The sequence below is a fragment of the Mugil cephalus genome, chromosome 8, assembly GCF_022458985.1.
Source record: "Mugil cephalus isolate CIBA_MC_2020 chromosome 8, CIBA_Mcephalus_1.1, whole genome shotgun sequence".
Lineage (NCBI taxonomy): Eukaryota > Metazoa > Chordata > Actinopteri > Mugiliformes > Mugilidae > Mugil > Mugil cephalus.
This window is the reverse complement of record NC_061777.1, coordinates 22546872-22568625: the sequence shown is the minus strand read 5'-3', so window position 1 is coordinate 22568625 and position 21754 is coordinate 22546872. Positions and strand designations below refer to the sequence as shown.

General features: G+C 42.6%; 1 protein-coding gene across 4 annotated transcripts; it reads right to left on the bottom strand.

Annotated features, from left to right (window-relative positions):
* Positions 1–96: 96 nt before the first annotated feature.
* add2 (adducin 2 (beta)) lies at positions 97–20092 on the bottom strand. Of its 4 annotated transcripts, XM_047592305.1 has the most exons (17): positions 19802–20092; positions 15882–15935; positions 15559–15667; positions 13600–13798; positions 13021–13162; positions 10102–10253; positions 9562–9642; positions 8708–8857; positions 8358–8501; positions 8040–8138; positions 7486–7662; positions 5770–6018; positions 4910–5026; positions 4745–4831; positions 4510–4636; positions 3208–3291; positions 97–1391 (listed from the first exon to the last, which is right to left on the bottom strand). In XM_047592305.1, the coding sequence occupies exons 4-17, from the start codon at positions 13744–13746 to the stop codon at positions 1138–1140; spliced, it is 2010 nt and encodes a 669-aa protein (XP_047448261.1). In that variant the 5' UTR covers positions 13747–13798; positions 15559–15667; positions 15882–15935; positions 19802–20092; the 3' UTR covers positions 97–1137. The 4 variants fall into 4 exon arrangements, with proteins under 4 accessions (XP_047448261.1, XP_047448262.1, XP_047448259.1 ...); XM_047592306.1 differs by lacking the exon at positions 15882–15935; XM_047592303.1 differs by lacking the exons at positions 15559–15667; positions 15882–15935 and having other exon boundaries at positions 19802–20091.
* Positions 20093–21754: the final 1662 nt, after the last annotated feature.

Here is a 21754-nt window from a genome sequence, read left to right as displayed (position 1 = left end):
GCTAGCATGCATTAAGATGTTGAATAGAGATATATGAGACAAATAAAGGGTGAGGCAGGCAAGGGGAAGAGGACAGATGAAAAGTAGACACCCAGCTGATTTTAAATCAAACTTGATCTTTAATGACTGATACATGGTAACCTTGCAACACTCACTTATACATTCTAATATAAAATAAATTAAAAACCATGAGCAAACATCACACATCAGCGTTTTGATAACAGCTACTGGCTCAAACAGAAAGAAACTACTGTTAAGAGGTATTTTGCACACATACACTGAAAAGAAAATGAGAAAAGTGGAATGTTTAGTACCATCAGTACCTTCTATTACTGGATTTAAGACTGCATTGACAAGCAACAGATTCTTTATGCTTTATCCTTTTGGTTTTTGATAGTAGCGCTCATAGCGGCTTGTTTTGCTGCCAGTATGTTTTTCCTGGTTCCTCCCTGCTGTAATAACGTCAACATCTGTACACAAAACCAGCATTCAGAAGAGCACAATCAATAGCTATCAGTATATTTCTAAATGGACTGCACCTGTGCTCACAGAGTATACCTGCAACATCTATCTGATAATTAGAACCAAATCATGACTAGAAGATGAATAAGATTATCAACCAAAGCAACGTCCTAGAGTCTACAGATGCCGAGTGCCTATACATGGATGGGGGTGGGGTGCATATTTCACGGGGACTTTAATTTCCACTGTGTCTTCTTGCAAAGTTGTGGATTTGAAAAAGAAAGTATGAAACTAATTCGACTGCACAGGACCCCAGCAGTGACTCCGGAAAGGTATATGTCTGAATGCCTGTACAGTGAAATGATGGACTGATAGCACAGCAGGTGTAATTAAGACGTGGGTAATACAGGGACTGTGTGTGATCAGAAGTAGTGCGTCAAAATATTGGGCTGTGTTTCCGACCAGGGTCAAATACTATGTGAAAGTAATTTCCAGTGTTGAGTAGCAGCAGTAAAGTAAAATATGTAAAGGTGAATTTAATGCACCGTGGTTGTGACTGACATCTTAGATGGCTCTTTGATCTGAGGCGGTGGACTCCGTCTGCTACTCCGTCACACACTAGGAAGTATTTCACGGCAGTATTTCACCGAGGTCCGCTGCAGCTGAGAGAGCGTCTCAGGTCTCTGCTTTCTCTTTCTGCTTCTTGCTCTTCTTCAGGAACGACGGCGGCTTGAACTTCTTTTTCTTCTTGGATGGGGACTTGGAGGGCGAACCTTCGGGGGTGCCGCCCTGCGGTTTGGCGGGCGGAGCAGCGGGCGTGGAGGTGTCGTTGGTTGAAAGAGCCTTCATCCCTTTCTCCAGTTCCTCTGTCGTCTGCTTCTCCTCCTCGCCTCCATTCTGAATGGCCGGGGAATCAGCCTTTTCCTCTTCTGCTCCAAGCGTTGTTTAAAAGAAAAGGAGAAGCACGGAAAAAGAATTACTCATCAGTAAATAATCAGTAATCAGAAGCATGGTCTCTAGGCGGGTGGAGCTGCAAAGCTACATGCTAGTCACTGCAGATGAACATGCTTTCTTAATGAGAAGTTGGTTGCTATTTGGTTTATCTGTACTTACTAGTGAGACAAGACCAAATCATCAGAAGTGTGGAGTGAACCAGTGTGGAGTAACAAAGAAAAGGACAAACACACAGACACAGGACAGAACAACAGTAGCTAGAGAGACAAATGGATTTCCCTATGAAGGACTGAAATGTTCCAAATGTAAATTAAACCATAGTCAGCAGACATTTTGACTCAATAACATCAATCTACTGTTACTGATTCTTAATGTTTGTTTAAAATGGTGAACTTGCTGTGTTTTTTCTATTACGTGAAGTCAAAATGTCTGGACAAAGATGAACAAAAGCCTGTGTTACTCCTTCATGGGACTCCAGTGTGTTCCCGTAGTGAGGCGTGTCGAATATCCAGAGAAACAAGGGCGCCTTCTTTGTAGAGAGAGGACGCCGCTGAATATTTTAAACGCTAACAACGCAAATGAGACACCGTTCACGTCTACTGTAATCGGAGGATGTGGAAAATACAAAGATAGAGGTATCAGAATATAGCTGCAGCATTCAGAAAGATGTCACACTTTGAGTTGACAGACAAATCTGTTTATCAAATTATAGACTGGATCACTTGCCAGTTCATTAGGTAGACTCATTAATGACCGTTATAATGTAAAGTTTATGTTAAAAGACCATAAGAAAGGTTGTAATTTAACTGTATGGTGAAGATACAATATGTGGTTCTGTTAAATAGGTGGAGTGGCAAATGAGCACCACATTCCACTTTACCACTATACCACTTTCTATATGGTGCAACACTTCACCAAAATAACCAGGAAAAAAGAAGGTCTTCTTGCAGTGCCAATAAAATATATTCAACCCCTTGGAAATGTTTGATTTCATGGTCCACATATTTTGGCTTTTTTTAAAAAAAAAAAAAAAAAAAAAAGTGGCTGACCTGATTCATCTGAGGTCCAGGCAATTAGGTGTGCTAATAGTCCCTGTAAATTGTGACATGGAGATCACCTGAGTGCAATGTGTGCAAGAACTTGGAGCAAAGAGGAAAGAAGTAAAATGAATGTGTAGTATGGTGTGTTTTTAATTAACTGATATAACTATGCAAAAATCTTATGTCACTGTGATAGTCTAGAAATGTTCTTTTCAAAAGAGCCAAAATATGTTGATCATGATTCCGTTTATAAAAGCAATGCAACAGGAAAACATCTGAGGGGATGAATACTTTTTACAGGCACTGTAGTATTTACTCCTGGAGCTTTTAATCAAATCTTGAGGTCACTAAGGCTTCTACTGGTGGCCATGTGCTGCGTGAGCCCCAGAAAACAGTGGAAGTTAAACCTCGTATTTGGCTATTTTGTAAAACTACTACTTGTAAGGCAAAGAGCTAACTTTATTTATTACATTTATGTCAAATGAAAAGGAAATAATCAACAGGCAAAACCCTTTGACAACAAGACAACATTATATTACCACATTGTCAGATTGCGTAGGGCCACCATACAGGACAGAGTCAGTATGTGTGTTCATATGAGGAGGAGTAACACGGCTGTCAGTGACTATATGAAACACATGAGAGGGCAGAAGCAGCACTGAGTCACGCATGAGCTTGTGTCAGACTCGGAGCAGGACGCAATTTGACAGGCAGTACGTAAGGCAAGCTGAGTAGAGGGTCAGCGCCTCACCTGACGGAGGAGGGTGGCTGGGTGGAGGGCTCTTAGCGGGGGAGGTAGCAGGGGTAGACTCCTTGTCATTAGCCACCTCCTCCCCTACTCACACAAGCACGCACACAGACACAAACGGACGGTGAGTGACAGTGAGGGCTCAGCTGTGCATCAGGTTAGACACGTGAGGCAAAGGGAAGTGAACAGTTTACACCGCAGGTGACGTTTGCTTAAAGGTGCTGTGTGTGGCATTTTAACATATGTCATAAACAAACAAAAAAAAGATCAGAGAAACCCTGATCTACGGTTAATTTTATAGCAAAAAATACCTCACACTAAAGTGAATCAGAATCTTCAAAGAATAGATGAGAGAATGAAAAAAGGACATTTTAAATGTGATATTCTGGTATTTAAAATGATCCACACAACACAATTAAGAAGGTTAGAAGGAGGTATTAGATGTGAAAGTGAGTCGCTGCATATTAAACCGCATTTACTACACAGCTAAAAATATGTAGACACCACCATGGCAGCAGTAAATGACGGTTTATCAGACAAATTACGAAAACAGCAACAACTCTGATTTAATTCACTTCTCCTTTGGCTTTAGCGCAAATGCAGTCATTCATCTGTTCACTACTTTGCCCAACAACATTTTCCTGCTTTCTGGACCAGTACTTATATATATTTAAATCCACGTACGCTAAACAGTCCGTGTGTGGGCGTGTTGGCTGACTCAAACATCAAGCAGAAGGCCCTGTAGCAGGCTATAGAGCTGAAGCTAACTTTCTGCATGGAATATTAAACTATAAATTATACAGTATATAAGATACATCAGCCTATTGTGTAAATATTCTCAGTCATCCAGGTCATGGTACATTCGTAGTCAAATCTACAACAAAGTCAAGTGGATCTTCAGGTGTTGGTGGACTGCTGAGTCCTGACCTGAAGAGCTGACTTCCCTGTGTTGAGTGTTTGTGAAGGGGTCTGTGCATTCTTTGCTAGATTTTATTATTACTATTAAACCTTAAAATATCCAGGTAAATTTCATTGAGACATGATGACTAATTTTCACATGTATTTAGATATAGTCAACCTCATTTACCTCATTTTGTGGCAGCAGTATCTGTATTTAACATGAAATGAGACCTCGTATTGGATGTGATGTTCAAGTGTCTGTTCATTTTTAGCCATATAGTGTATATAATACACTTTATAACTAAAGAAAGTCTATTGTAATAGTGTTTATGTACTTAAAACAGTGGCTTATTCAATGTTAACAGACTTGAAGTAACTGGAATGGACTAAATGGACGAAGCGTACCATCGGTGCCTCCATCCTGTTTCCTCTCCACTTCCTTGCGGTACTCCTCCAGCTCCTTGTCCGTCAGCTGGTTGAAAGGGTTGGGGGGTTCCGGCTCTGGTGGGACTTTGGGTGGGCTGACCGGGGACTGATGGATGCACAGGCAGAAACACAAAATCACAGCTTTTAAGACTAAGTGGCAGAGATAAAGAGGCACAGAGTGAGATATTTGGCAAGCAGAAAGACTGCAATCTACCGGAGGACTGTCTTCTGTTATGACGCTGGCGAGGACTTGAGACTGTGGCCCAGCTGTTTTCATGTCCTGGCGATTCTGCTGTCGGATCTGAGGAGGGAAAACACCGCTTTTATGGTACTATTCATTCAGCATGACAGAAACAATGACGGGTGAGAGGAAAGTTACCTTGTTACGTGTCTCAATCACCTCTCGAGGGTTGGTGAACAGAGGCACAAACTGGTTTGGGTTCTCTATCTTAATGGCTGTGCTGCCAGATTGTGTCATTTCCTCTGTCTTCTGCCACTAAAGGAAAGAAAACCAACATCAAAACAGCATCAAAGAGTCTATGACATAGACTCACAATAAAAGAGCCTTTTGAATCCTTAAAAAATATGTAGTTTAACAGGACGTATGTTTTGCCAGCAGAGGGCATACTCTGCACTGCAGGAGTCATTCCAGAGATGGTGGGCTTCCCCCTGCAATGCAGAGAACAGAAGAGAGAGGTGGGTGGGAGGGATTGCAAAGCTCCTCCCATTTGATGTAAGGCAACCACTCTCATATTGTTTTTTTGTCTCTAAAGGAGTCATCACTGCAGCTCTGCTTCATTTTTCCTCTATGGTATTTGAAGGTAACAACAGGGGCCCCACGGTTGAATCAGAGGGAGAGCTGTTGATTTTGGATGCAGAAATGTAATGTGTATCAGAAAGATGCTTGTGTGTCCACCATCTTAAACTTAGGCTCTGAATTTTAGAAAGCCTCTGGCTTTTTCATCTGTCCTTCCTCTTAGCTTGCTTTAATTTCCCTCCTGGTTCTTATCCCTCTACTCTCCAGAGCTCCTTCATCATTTTTATCCCTACACATTCAAACTGACACAGTCCACAGTCTATATCTAGGTCACACTGGCCACAATTTAGTTACCTGACATGTTTCAGAGTAGGATTAGCATATTTCTGCTATTATTACAATACTAGTGTGGTCCATGTGTGGTCAGTGTGTCGAGTACTATTTCCCCAGATTCATCCGCATCCTTCCTCACAGAGCCTCACAATGGTGCGCTGGTGTCCCGGGCTGGCTTGGTCCTGGCTGACTTTCTGGTAGGTGTTGGGGGTGTTGAGCCATCGGGTCCTCTCCTGCTGCTGGCGCTGGGCAAAAGGGTGCTGCCTCATAGCCGGGTGGACTCCGTCGCCGTCAAACTGGTGGAAGACCGTGACTGTCGCCGGCACCTCCACCTCCCTCTTCGTCCGCGATCGCTCCAGCAGCACGGGGAAACGGTAGGCGTAGCCGGTACGGTAGCCCTGAAACACAGCAGAGGGTTAGCAGCAGTCTTTCCCACCACTTTGCTGCACTACATCATATTAGGTTTAGACATAACAGTATGGTATTGATTTAAGTAGTATAGCACTTATCTTTGTGAAAAAGAAAGCCACATTTCTTAAACTGATTATTTAGCTCCCAGAGCTGTAAAGTTTCTGTGGTTTGTACTTTTATTCCACATATAAGAGAGATGTATTTAATGTCTTAAACTACTCCTGATGCCAGCTGAATATTTGATGCTGCTGCTCTATATTGAAAGCTTTCCATCGACGGTCCCACGTGAAGGCTTTTATGCTTTCATTGTAAAGCAGCTATAGCAAATGCAGCAGTATTTGTTAAAGTGCCAGTGATGCACTCACGTGATGTATGATATTTGTGTGGTTGTTGGGAGGTGTGTGAGTGTGTGTGATAGGTTTGTTTCACGTAAATGAATTCTCTTGCTGTTCTGTAGTGATCTTGAGCAGATGTATTTGCTTTCAAGATTTGCTTGGAAAGTTGACTTACTAACTAATAACTGATTAACTGACAGACAGATTTGGTTGTACTAAAGTGACTGACACACCAAACCGAGGAGGCTAGGGAGGGCTATAAACCGTCATACAGATTTGGTCTCTCCTGAGTCATGCTAATCAGTTGCTCTACATTTTATTCGTTCTAGATGATCATGCTGTTGTGACAATATCCCTGTTTTTAATGTTAGGATCATGATGCAAATGTGTGCTTCTTAAACCTCTTAATTTTTTCTACTGTTAAAGCTAAACAACCAAACAAAGTGATCTCGCTGACTCGACTTATTCAACTTTCCAGCTCTGAATCATCTGAAAAGTTGGTATTAGGGGGTCAAACTAGTTCCGTACTAGTCAACACTAACAAACCCAGGATCACAGGCATTCACCGACGACCCAGTACAGACCACAGCCTGGCTTCGGTTTGTTGCATATCCATGAGTGATATTCACAAGACAGACAACAGTAAATAGACAGTAAATACAGTCAGGTACAATAAAAGTGGGTTTTCAGTGAGATATGTGGATCTTTTCTGTGCGTTCTGTAAGAGGATTACTTTATATTGTGTGAGGTTAAAGAAGCTGTAGCCACAGTGAGCTGGCTACGGTAAAAGCCTTTTAGCGTGCCACACTTTTATTTCCCACACATCAAACAGATAATGTATCTAGCACTTTAGACTCACAGTGTCGTAAAGTTGCGAGATTAAAAGAGAAATGTTTATAAAAAGGTTAGAAAATCTGAAATATCCTGACTTGCCGTCCATAGCATGGATCAGACTACAACATTAGATCTAACACGTCCTATACTCAGACTGACTTCCATCCATGCTCTGTGCCAGAAGGTTTAGTTCTCCAATCAGACACAGAAATCTGAAGGGAAGTGAACCTAAAGTCTAAACTTGGTGAGTCATCCCTTTGACAACAACACGTGTCTGCTTCCTACCAGGTTATCCAGAGTTCTCATGAGGGCCTCAAACTCATGCTCCCCGACACGGCTCTTATGCAGAGGTCCGAAGGTGGAGCCGGCCCAGCCGACGGTGCCGGTTGGGTTGGGTTTGTGGATGGTCCGATCCAGCAGAATCAGGTTCTGTTCTCCACCGGCACAACACAACGCTGACACCTGGTAACACAAGCAAGCACCATTAAAGTGAGAGTCTCCTCAGTGCCATGCACAAAAAGCATCTACACTCCATTTATTGTGAATGAGGAAAATATAACCTTGCTGGAGTTTAGGAGGCTCTGTGACCTTACTGTCACCTATTTGCTTCTCTACAAAGCACTGCAGCGTTTCTTTGGCATGTGACACTCCTGTAGTGTAATATACTGCAGTGCAGGGCTGCTGGATGAATTACAGTGAAAGGGTACCAAGAGAAGGGCAACTGCCTGGGTGTAAAACTGGCATATACATTAGCTTCTGTGCAGTTTTCCACTCATACACACCCACACCTGCTATGGCAGCACTTTGTCAGTGTGTGTGTGTGTGTGTTTGTGTGTTACCTGGATCTGGCAGGCAGCCTGGATGTGGTAGATGGTGTAGAAGGCCTCCTCCACAGACTCCCCCAGAGCCACGATGCCGTGATTCCTCAGGACCAGAACCTGGGATGCATCACAAAAGAAACTTATGGAATAAAACCAGATCAGATGTGACCAGCTGCACCTGCTTCAATAATTAACTACATCCACAGCCACATCACCTTATATCTTACACTTCATTCCTTATTAAATATGAAACAAAAGTGGGGGGCAAAGGCGCAGCAGCTACTGAATCAAGTAATTATGTATGACATTTAGTTTTGTCTGTTGTGGGCTCCTCACCTTGCAAGTGGGTCCTAAGCTCTTCTGCAGCTCCACTCTGTCCTCCTCCTCCTCCATGACTCCATTGTAGTCATAATAGGCCACGTCACCAACCAGCAGAGCCTCGTGGGACAACGGCAGGAGGCCACACTTCATAGCTGAAACCTGGAGACAGTTAGTTGTCAGTTGTGGCAGTAAAGGTCATGAGTAAAGTCTTGTATTCACATTAACTTACAATGTGCAATGATGTTAGAGCTTTAAAATGCATTTAAAATGTAATTCGTTGTGTGTTAGTGTCTCATTCAAACCAATAAGACGTAGCTGTAAGCTAAGAACAGGCTCCACCTCAGACTGGACCCAGACTCACTCACCGCGGCTGTGGATGGTGTGTGGAGGTGAAGCAGACAGCGAACATCTGGCCGGGCTGAGTAAATGGCCGAGTGCAGGCTGAACTTCTCCGTGTCCACTCCTAGGTTGGTGCTGCCTTTCTCCACCACTTCACCCAGGATATTCACCTTTACCTGTGAAAAGGTACAGTACTATAAGCACGTGTCTGTCGAAAAGATCAGCAGCGCTGCTTCAGAATACATTAACCATAGTTTGATGGAGAGCTTGGGTGGCAACATAAACAATATATGCTTAAACCACTGATGTTCTGATACAAATGCTGTTTTCTGTGTTATTTGTAGCTGAATGAATATTAATTTTTCTGTAACTTGCTTTAAGACAACAAGACGTTAGGATCAGATCCTTAAAGTCCTGCAAGTTGACAGGTGAGGCCTCCATGGATTAGACTTGTTTGCTCAGCATCAAGAGATGCTTGATCAGCTTGAGATTTGGGGAAGTTAGAGGTCAAGTCAACACAATGAACTTGTTGCTCCTCAAACCATTCCTGAGCCATTTTTGCCTTGTGTCAGGCTTTAGGCCACTGCCATCAGGGAACACAGTTTTACATGGAAACATGATGTAAAAGAGATTCATCGGACCAGCTTCTTCCATTGCTCTGTGGTCCTACCACCACCTCTGGTGGTGTAGGAACCCACCACCAGAATGGGAACAACGCACAAGAACTACAATTTTGATGATGCTCTAATCCAGTCGTCACATTTTGGGCCTTGTCAAAGTCCCTCCAGTCCTTCCACTTTCCCATTTGGCGCATTACTATCCCAACCACTGACAGGTGCTATTTAAACCATACAGTCATATGTTGAAAGTCCTGACTCACCAGACTGGATCCAGTCACCTCGCTGTAAGTCAGGCCATCTGGCAGCACCAGGAAATGTTCCTGTTCTTTACTCACACGCAGCTGTAAAGGAGTAAAGATGAGTGACAGTGGTAAGAACACAACCTTATGACCCACAGCCCTCACTATTGGTCTACGGAGATCTCTATCATCTTCATAACCTGGCCCCCTGCAGCATTTTTCTTCTGTATCTATTGCTCAAAGTGCAGGTTCACGTGTCCCATGCTTCATCTTAATCCTATTCATACAATATGTAGATTAATAGCTTTTCTATGGTCATGTTTGGATCTAACTCACGGTGCATCAATACTGCTGTCAAATGGATCAATGATTCATTACAGGTCCATTCTACTACTTCTTCAGTCATCAGCCAGCTCAAGTCGACTGCATAAGTAGATTAATCCAGAGACAAGCTCAAGCTCATCCTCTATCGGGCCCTAATGACCAATCAAAGCGTCTTTCACAAGCTAAAAGAGAATAAAAGGAACGTAATGGAGGAGAGGCAGTTTAAAAAACACAGACCGTGAGACGCGTGTGGCTGATCTGGGCCCAGCCGTAGAGGTCGAACAGGCGATGGGTGCTGGCCAGCTTGCAGCGCATCAGCCTCTCGCCCTTCACCATGCTGCCGGGCTCCCAGCCATGCAGGTCGTTGATGGGCGTCACCATCATCATGTCTGTGCAGCGACGGAGGAGGGAAAGCCAGACAAAGACAGTGGAATGAAGACGATGATTAAGTAGGAGTGACTGATGTGTTTGAATGTGCACATGTCAACACAAGCATGATTTTAAAAATTGTACACTTTCTTTATTGCGTCTGAGTGCTGATTACAGGGACATTTTTCCTTTTGTTCGTTTTTTCAGCCCCTCCCTCCCTTTATGTACTCAAGAGCCTCAACAATGAAGCTATTACGAACGTGTCTACAGCAAAGATACATGTTCTCTTGATTAAATTATTGCTGCTGTATGGAAGGCAGATCAGGGCTTACGTCGGTTTTCATGCTGATAACCCTGATTCTCTCCCCAAAGCTTTTAACCAAGTTATGGAAAAATATAACACATCAAGAAATTATCTTTTTCGTTATTTTCAGGTCAGAGATTTTGTTATGAAAGAAACATCTCTGCTTGCTGATATGAATGTCACACAGATAGAGGAACAAGTACATCTTACTCAGGGGAAATGCTTCCATTAGAACCCTTTATGCCTGAGGTCTGAGAGATTGCTCAAATCTCAGCACTCGGGCACTGGGAGTGATCTGGGAGAGTTGTGATAACTGAGGAGACGTGGGAGGACATCTGGGATAATAACAGTTTGTAACCAGACAAGAGCGATGCAATCTAAGTTACTGCAGAGAGCGCATGTTGGTGAAACGTCTCTCCAGAAAGGATGTCTCTCCATTTTGTCAGAAATGTAAGACAGAAATTGGTGATCTAACTCACTGTTTCTGGTGCTGTGCAAAAATACAAAAATACTGGTGTGGTGTTATGTTTGAAATGTAAAATGTTTCAGAGGAAGGAGCTTGAACTGGAACTGGTTTCCCTCGTTTTGGGTTTTGTCAGTGACCGTGTAACTGATATATATCAGAAAAAAATAATGGAATAGATACCTCTGGACTTTACCCGCCTTCTGCACTCCAAAACTAATATCTTTCAATGAATATGGAAACCATTTTTTGACTATATTAATGTAATATTTCTGCTATACTGAAGAATATTTGTATAAAAATCTGCATTAGTTATTTCATTTTTTTTCTTTCTTTCTCTGTCTTTAGCTCCCAGTGTATTTTACTCTATAACGCATAATGTACCTGTAACATTTACCTGGAACCGATTATTTCTGTTGGGGGTTTTGGTCCTTGTGTTATTCCCAGCTTGTGGCTCTTTTACTGTTTTGTCTGGTCCTTTCTTCTGTATGTTTGTTTATAAAAAATAATAATCATAACATAATATCGCTGCTTCTCATCCAATATATGACAGTTCTTTTTCCTGCACTCGTGACAAATGGTGGACTGATACTAATGCATTTTCGTTAACAGACATTTCTCACAGAGGACGTTCTAATGTGTCACAGCAAGAAAAGCCCAGGTGGAACTAAAACCATTATTGATGACTCAGGTCCACTTACACCAAACACTGAAAGGTGGCCAGGGACCCACAACACCTCCCACACTCATCTTACTGCCAGCGCACATTCACCGATTCTCTCAGGGTTGATACTGTTTAAGTTAACAAGCACATCAGTGGTAGAGCTGCTTCAAATCGATCTCTTATTAGGAATACAAAGAAACCTGCACTGTACATGTACTGGATGATTTTATAAATGGTTTTATATAGCATCTCTACACTGTGGGCGTACATGGGCTCCTTTGTAACATCAGTTAATTTTATCAGTTGTTGACTGAGTGCAGAGGTTGACTAGAAGATCATCCTATTTTAACATCAGTAGACACAAAAGATGCTCCCACCATCTTATTTCCCGTGTAACAATCAAAGGGCACAAACAGTGCACAAACGTGTATACTCTGCCTGCTGTAGTTTGAAAACACATGTCTGCAAACAATCAGGCAGTACAAATGACCATTTGACATCATCAACCCCTTCTCATAATACACAACAACCAAGAAATTATCAAGAGTAATTCAAAAAAACTAATAGTAATAAATAAAACATGAGAAATGTTGGAAACTGTGTGCACACCTGCTGTCTTTTTGCTATGATCCGTGATGATCAGAGACAACACATAATGAATAAGAACATTCAGGGTAACAGCTGGTTGCCTTATATCGGATAATAGTGATTCAGGCTGACAACAAAACACTCGGATTAACTGTTTGTTCATGTGACATCAGAATAATCCCAGGCTGGGAAAAGTCAGAAGTGCAGCTGTAAAAGCCTGGAAGCATTTTGGCACACGACTTATCGACTTGACGTCACACATGAAACACGGCCGAAGTCAATAACACTTCCTCAATCTTGTTTAACGTTTTCTGGGCTTTGCTGCCATGTACATAGTACTGACATGACACTGCTCCCCTGGTCTGTTTTGTTGTCACACAAATGGTGGATAATAATGGATAACACTGATCCATGCTGACAGCGAATCATCGGGATTAGTTGTTTGTGTAATGCCACAATGGGATGGCAGTTACAGGTTCAACATTTGTACAATGTGCGCCCACCTCCCACAAGTGCCTCAAATGACACTGTGACACCACAAATCTTGCGTCCATGTTGTTTCCATTCTGTGACTTAAAAGCACATAAACACACCAAACGTGCTTGAGTTGGACGGCAGCTCAACGATGCAACGCTGCTTCTCAAAAGTAACTTGCAACAAATCCAGTCGCGAACAACGTGCAACACGCATGAGGTCAAAAAAGTTGCCATTTATTCGAAAGTGTACTCAACATATTAAAAGTTTATGCAAAAGGCCTTTAATACGTACTGGAGGGAGAGACTGGGAGCGCAGCTGGGGAGCCATGTGTGGCCATGAAATCAGCCAGCTGCCTCAGCGCCCAGAGGTTAGATGAGCTGCCGCCTTTCTTCATCTGCTCCTGGATCAGCACGTCCAGCTCCTCTCTGAAAGACTAAACACACACACACCAGATATCAACACACGGCCACGCATATACACACCTAAACCTATGCCGTCAGAAGAATTTGCTCTAATCGCATAAAAATCGATGTGGGCTTTGAACACATGCGCTGGTTAACAAACACTCCTACACACTACAGGGGTGATGGTGAGTGAGCATATTTGATGAATCAGCTTCTTATCACAGCTCCTTCCAATTCTCAATCACCCTCCCTGCACATGTCCCTCGGCGTCCACTGCTGCCCTCCCTTATGCACAAGCGGCACGTAGATGTGCACTCAGAATGGGGTCCAGCTCTGACTGCAACCCAAGCTGTCAACCGCCATTTGAGAACAGATTTATTTGAGGAGATAATTAAATCGAGGGAGGAGGGACAGAAAGAGAGAGAGGAAAAGGAAAAACAATAAATCGTATAGAGACGAATCTGACCGGACTCTGGAGGAGGCTGGAGATGCGCTTCTTATGCTGGGGTCCGGAGCCGGGGGTGGAAGGCTGAGGAGACTGGATGCCCTCGGGGACCCCATCGCTGGGGCTGCGCTGCACCGGGGTGCCCTTAGGGGTGGGAGACTTGCTCATCTTCTACTGTTTTTGAAGTGGGTGTCTTACAACCTGGGGTGGGTGGAGAGAACTGTAAAAAAAAAAAAAAGAAGAAGAAAGATACGGTAAATAACACAACAACTAGCTGGCAAATGACGGCTGGCATTTGGTCTCTGGTGATTTTATTTGTATGTTGCAGCATTAATTGCAGAAAGGGGTAACACGAGTTTAAACAAAAAATACTTCAAATCAAATGTGATGCTTGAAATTGCTGCGTTAGTAAGTACAAATAAATTACAGGGGGTTCCATAAGCAGACCACTGAACATCCAGACATCTCAAAGTCAGAACACATATGTATATGTATGTGTAAATATGTATGACAAGCTCTACTTTTCTCTTTACTCTCCACATTAAAAACGGATCCTTCGGATGCTGCTTTCACAAACTGTGCAATTCATATAACAAAAAGCCAGCACTTATTCAGAGACTGGATTTTTTTCCTATAAACCAATATCTGCTAAGTCATTATGATCCATTACCAGATGTAACAGAATGAAGACTGAGGCTCTGAACCGCTGACAGAAAAATGCAAATGTTCTTGCATGTTCTCCTCAGTCTATGGACTTGTACGCCTGTGGGGACATTCCTGCACAAAATCACAAGCTGTTGTGTGATCTATTACATGACAACGTCATAGGCTTTAGGCTCATGATTATGAATTAGCCTACGCAAGGAGCCTTCGCTGTTTCAAAGATTTCTACTTTTGTGCTGATGCATTGGCATTGTTCTGTAATTACGTAGCTAAAAAGCAAGCTAACTGCCAGTTAGCTGTGTCGGCTTCCTCTGTGTATGCTTCAAACTATGGCGACTCCAACCAAGCAGCTCACTGGAGTTGAGGTTAATAAATGCTGATCAATTACTTTTACAGAAATGGCTGCAATACAGAGAGAAGACGCTAGAGTGAATCACATGCAGGGGGCATGAAAGAGCTGAGCTTGTCCGGCCATTAGAGAAAATGCATTTCAGTTAACTGAAGAGTGGCAGAAATATCTTCAAGAAACTCTTAATGTCCAGTTGCCATCATTTCCACTTTTTTAGTTTTTAATATACTATAACCTAGATGACTGAGAACCTTCACAGACATTTTGGACCAATCACAGCTGTTGCAGTCTTAGTTACATTTTAGAGAAGGTGGCATGAATCTAAGTAGAATTCTAACTACACAGGAGACACGTCTTGGATCGCTGGGAAGTGAGAGTGAAACACATCTGTGCAATTAGCACTTACTGCCAGACGTGCTGCAAAAGAAAGCAAACACGAGATCTCAGTGATTGCCACTTGAAGTTATACGTTATGTAAAAAATGACGAGCCCTTCCCCAGATGGGATTTAAAGATTAAAGAAGCGGTAGGTTAAAAAACACACGACAGAAAGGGATAAATTAAAGAACGTAGTTAAAACACACGACGACAAGGAATAAAAGACAATAGTAAATCACACGATTGCCACAACAATAAAAGCCAAAAAACAGCCACCACTAAACCACCAGCCAGGCAATGACACTCCTTGATGGCAGCAGCCATCCCTAACAGGATGCAGGACGCAACTGAACAAGTATCTGTGGGATGCACTGGAAGGAGCCTGATGGCTCTGAAGGCCCATTCACTGATGAGACAGAACTGTTTTGGAGGCACAAGGGAGACCTACACAGTATTTGGAAGGTGGTCATAATGTTATGCCTGATAGGTGCATATAGGACATATACTTCTAAAGCGGCAGCCACAATGTTTTTCAGACTATAAAGACTTATACTATAAAGGCTTATCCTTTATTATTATTATTTCACTTACTTTAGAAGTCAAAGTGCAGATGGGAGTAAGATGCCCCGTAGTCGATGCATTCAAGGTGCACAAGAGCACTGCTGAAGGATCCCACGGTGCACATCAGTAAATACAGAGTCTGAAGAGATCCAGCCAACATGATCAAATATTAAAGAAGTATCCATTCAATTGAAATACTCCATACCGTAAACTTAATTCAACTCTAAAGACTTTTGTGCGATAAATAAAAACTGAGTTCGCTGTAAGTACAAAAGTAAACAGCACGGTGGAAGGCACATTAAGCCTGGATTTTCTTGCATTTCCAAATGGCAGCATTAACATGAAAAACCTACCCTTGCATTAAGGATGCTGTATTCCTCGGGGCCCTGGCCGGTAGAAGTGCAGAGCTGTACGAAATGCAGCATTAGCAGTGAGAGCTCACATGCAGACAGCACAGTCAGAGCCACTAACAGGAAGTTAGAAAGCGATACGGCTCGGTAATTGGAGAACGAGTGAAGAGTTACCGTAAGGATCCACAGAGGAGAGCTGGCCCCTCCCCGACCGACACGCACTCAACTCATACACTGTCCTGCAGGGAGCAGATAAGGTCCCAAACACCACACCCTCCCTCCTCTGCTGACTAACTGTCTTAATTACTCACTCACTCACTCACTTGATTAGTTGCATCAGTAACACAACAGTCTGTATAACCTTAGCTGACATGAACTCTCTGCACCATCCCTTATATATTTCTAGCTCTCAGGGAAGACATTTAATGTGCTCATTCCAAGGATGCAAGTGAAAGAGATCAGATCCATGTGCATGACTACACCTCGCTGCACTGCAAATGTAAAAACCTTAACCTTTCTGAATAAACGGTGCACTTTAACCTGACAACATCACACTGTCAAAAAGCATCAGCATTAATCCCTCCACATGGAAATGAGCATCTGAGACCAAACCAAAGGTGTCGGAGTACTGAGGAAAAACAGCTCTCCCAATTCAACATTGAATGATCTGGGATATTTAAGTGAATTCAGATAAAAGTCATGTATGTTGGTCTGCAATCATTCTATAAAAGCCCCCCCCAAAAAAAAAATCAGCAGCTCTCTCTTCCTCTTTCACAATAGTGAATGCTTTAGATTGTATATGACTCCATTTCCCTCTGGAGGCAGAGAGGGCCCAGCTGCTGACAGGCAGCAAACAGTAAGACTCCCTCTCTGGGGAGGGTCCTAATGACTACTGGGGGAGACATGGAGCTCTGGCTGTTGGCCCACCATCCTCCACCTCTTATCTTCAGTCTCACTGTAATGGCTGACTGTGCTGCATCATCACCTTACTTTCTTTCATAAAAGCTCAGGAAGTAATGGAAATGATTTCCTGCCTCCACTCTTCCAGCTGGCTTGAAACCAAACACTCGGATCAGATTTTCAGGATCAATTATGTGGACACAAACACATTATTCATAAACTTCTTGCTCTCTGAACAAAACCATGCAATAAAAAAGAAGTAGCTCTTATTGCACCTGATATTCAAACAGGCACGTACTGCCTGCTGGTACATCTACTAAGTAGGAGTGGGTTTAGGCCTCATGTGATTGAACATCCAGCTCTGGATTGTTTTTCTCCAGCTCTGCTTTCATTGAATTCGTGTCATAATGGCCAGTGAAGCAGTTATGCACCTCGATTGCAACAAATCAATATCTTGTCTTAACAGTTTTTCAAAAGAGATAAAGCTGAGGAATTTTGAGTTTTTACTTTCTAAACATGGCAAACAACCCTTTCATAATCTATTGTGAAACTTGTTTAAGCGTGAGGTTAGAAACAAATATCTTCAAAGTACTGCAATTTCTCCTCGAACGCATGGGGTATATTTGAAACATACAATTTACTGAACAAACTGAATTTATGAAACACATACTATCCAATATTTCTGCTTGATACAACAATTAAAACACAGGTTAGTCTTCACTAAACCTAATTATTATGGCATATTTACATTATTTAAAAGGGAGACTTCTCGATTATATCCCAATATAAATTAACTATGAACATAGTGTCTTGCAGAAATTCAGCATATACCCAATGAAAGTGCATTAATGCATTGAGGTATAATAAACAATGTTGTCTCTGCTTCCTTTAATGGGAAATTTGGCATCGACCTTGCAGCCTAAAGCTTAGTGACTGAGTTCATTTAAGTGAAAGGAGTCCTTAAGTAGAATCATAACAGCAACTCACTCCAAATTACACAGGTAATGAAAAGGTCTTTCTGTGTCTTAGCTTCTAATTATTACAACTTGTTTAATTCGGTTCAATTCACTTTATATGGTGTCTAATACAACCACGTTGTTTTGAGGTAATTCTCAGAACATTCACAGCAAGCAAGGAAAGCAATGGAAATGTATGCAGTGCTTAATAATAATATTATATAAAACAAGCAGGTATAACGTAGAAAAGTATTGGCCCCAGCACAGGGCCCTGCAGACCTCCAGAACTAATTTCCTGAATTAGTTCAAGAATCATCACTGATATGGACAGATTGGAAGACGATTCTTACCAGTCTACTGCAATAACTCTTTGCAGTTTCTTGAGGAAAACTCTGTGACCAGCAAAGTGTCAGCTGCATTACAAATGCGCAAAACTTAAATATCGCAATAAAAAACTGGTACTGGAAATGTCTACATTAAAAAAACAACTCTCAAATATCGCTAAAACATTTTTACACTCTCACAAGGGGGTTTTTCAGACATATCAATATAAAAGTGCATCACAAACGTGCAATAAAGACACCTTTTTTTGCATATACCCATCACCAGCATCGCTGGACGTGACACATGAGGTCATATGATCAGTTCATTTGAAGTCCATTTTCCTCAAAGTGAAGTCTTGTGTGACAAGAAACTGAAGAGAATTATGGGATACCGTGAGACGAGATTTAATGAGAGTTACAGCTACATTTGCAAAACACCTTTAAATGGAAACACGTACAAAGTGTACTTTATCGAAATTTCGAAATATTGCTTTTATTTTTGCTCAAAGTCTAATGTGCATTTATCACAATTTGACTTAGACAATGTGTTCTGTATTATAACACCACCTTTTTTACTACAGTCTACTTTCTTTTGGTCTTCTTTTACTCTTTTACCAAGAACATACATGGTTTTAGGAAGTAGTAATTAGTGTTTGCATATATATGACTGAATGGTCTTGTTGTCCCAGAAACAAGGCTGGAGAACAGGGGAGGTTTTGATTTCTCAGCTGCTTTCTCCCCAAACTCTGGAACAATTGACTTCTGAACTGGGGGAAAGGCCCAGACACCGTCTGTTTTAAAATCCCTTCTTAAAACAATTGTTTTATTTTGTGGCTTTTAATTCTGCTTTCGAGCTGCCCTTTTTATTGTGGCAGAATGTATTTTAATCTTAACACCTGACTGTGATCCACCCCATGGCCAGTATATTCCGTTGTGCAATAGGGGATGTAAAAGGGGAACTGCAAAACACACCAATATGTCACACGTGGGAGAAAGAGAACAGACCTACAGATCTATTAATCAAGATCGAGCAGCGTGCAACATTGTAAACCAGCACAACAATGTTTTCTTGGGTTTCGTCGGCATCCTCCGTTCCTCTACCCCGCGCTCCGCATGGCTGCCTAGCAACACTCCTCACGCGCTGCAGCATCAGGACCAGCACCAGCAGACACGACCTGCTAATGGCCTCCCGCTACACGCAGAGGCGGTCGGCCACAGCACAAAGCTGCGCGACCCTCCTCGCAAAAGAAACGAACAAAGCCACATCCCAAATGACCAAAAACGCGCGCCGTGTCAAGCATAATGAGTGTGACACGGTCACAGTCTGGGCCAAAAAGGGTATTAGACACTACAAGGCTAAAGCAGCGGAAAGAAGGAGCAGCCATCGCAAAATATGGGACCGTGCAGCCATTGAGCCTCTGTCTGCAGAGAATCAGCCTCGGGAATAGAAGAAAGGCAACATAATAAACTGCTGTGCGCAAAGGCACCGATATATTTTTTTTATTATTATTTATTTATTTATTTTTTAAATTATTACAAGCATGTACTGAAGAATTTATATTAGAGAGAGGGGTCTAGACGCATGTACGACCGACAACAACATGAAGGGGAATCGCCGTGTCAGACACCATGAGCGAAATACGCACACCCCACTCATGCACGCGTCGGGGAGGAACCTGCACTACGCCCTGTCGTTCCACCATGATGCTCGACACAACACAAACACCATCACTAGTGTACTCACCTCAGTGCATCCTCAGGACCGAGTCCGCTGTGTGGGTGCGGCACACCCACAGCCCGGGGACGTCCTCAGAATGAAGCAGAAAGCGCTAGTTAATTACAACCAATCTGTCCGCGCTGGGTTGCGACACCAGAGCTCCTTTGTCAGACTGTTTTCAGGGCCTCGGCTGATATCAAGTCTATAGACCCTGGCGTTTTGCATCGCTCTGTGCGCCTGGACCAGCCCACTGCCACGCCTGCCTCAGTCTAACACCCGAACAGCCCCCCTTCAACCCCCCCACTCGTCAAAGAAACTACAGCGGCAATCTTGGTCGTGCACTTGGTTATTGTGTGTGTATGTGTGTGTGTGTATAAAGCACAGTCCGGAAGGATTTCTGAAACGTGTCCTAAAGCGATGTTTAGTTGTTCAAGCCAGTGTTGAAAAAAATATATAACAGGCGCCACCCTCAGTTTTAACTGAGAAGAGCATCTTAAATAATTGTCATATTTATAGGAAATGTACAGCATTCCTGGGAAATTTATACTTCAAAATAAATTAGAGCAACCTGAAACGAGTGTCCATACCATTTTATGTGTGTGTCTGTGATCAGAATTAAATTCTCTTCAAGGTTATGTGAGTCACCATGCACTTGTCCTCACCTGAAGTGACTGATTAAACTCGAACGTTTTTGAGGGATTCACAGCCGCACTACTAAGAGGCTGTGAAGAGGTTGACAGCAACAATAATGGAGCTGCAGACTGGCAAGTACTGGTTGCTTTACCCCTTCACATCCACGCTCAGATAAACTGCAGTGATTGACTCTGCAGAAAGTTGGCGACCTCTGTACACTATGTGCCTCGGCATCCGCTGACCCTGCTATGTCATTTTACGTGGCCTGACACTTCGTTCCCAATCACTTCCACTTTGTTATGACACCAAAACTCATCCTGGCCATGAATTTACAGAGTGCAAAAATTATGCTGAAGATATTAACTGCAATTTTTCCAGTAAAAGTAACCACTATTTCTCAGGTTTACACGGGTTTAGTAAGGACTGTAGACATAACACAACACAATACTGAAACATAGAACTATACAGAAATTGCACTTCTGTTTCTTAAGAAATGTCTGGGTGTTCATTACGTGCTTTGTAATAGTGTCATTAATTAAATGTAAACACTTTTGTAATGTTCTTGTTTGCATTAAAACAAAGACCCCCTTTTGCCTTCAGAACTGCCTTAATTCTTCGTGGCATACTTTCAACAAGGTGTTGGAAACATTCCTCAGAGATTTTGGTCCATATTGACATAATAGCATCACGCAGTTGCTGCAGATTTGCCGGCTGTACATCTACGATGCGAATCTCTTGTTCCACCACATTACAAAGGTGATGGTCTATTGGATTGAGATCTGGTGACTGTGGAGGCCATTGGAGTACAGTGAACTGTCATGTTCAAGAAAGTAGCCGTCAGAAGATGGTACACTGTGGTCATAAAGGGATAGACATGGTCAGCAACAATACTCAGGTAGACTGTGGCATTTAAACAATGATCAGTTTGTACTAAGGGGCCCAAAGTGAGCGAAGAAAATATCTCCCACACCATTACACCACCAGCAGCCTGAACCATTGATACAAGGTAGGATCCATGCTTTCATGTTGTTTACACCAAATTCTGACCCTGTCATCCGAATGTAGCAGCTGAAATTGAGACTCATCAGACCAGACAATGTTTTTCCAATCTGCTATTGTCCAATTTCCTCAGTCTCAGTTTCCTGTTCTTAGCTGACAGGAATGGCACCCATTGTGTCTTCTGCTGCTGTAGCCCATCTTCTTCAAGGTTGGATGTGTTGTGTGTTCAGAGATGGTATTCTGCATTCCTTGTTTGTAACGTGTGGTTATTTTAGTTACTGTTGCCTTTCAGTCATCTCAAACCAGTCTGGCCATTCTCCTCTGACCTCTCACATCAACAAGATATTT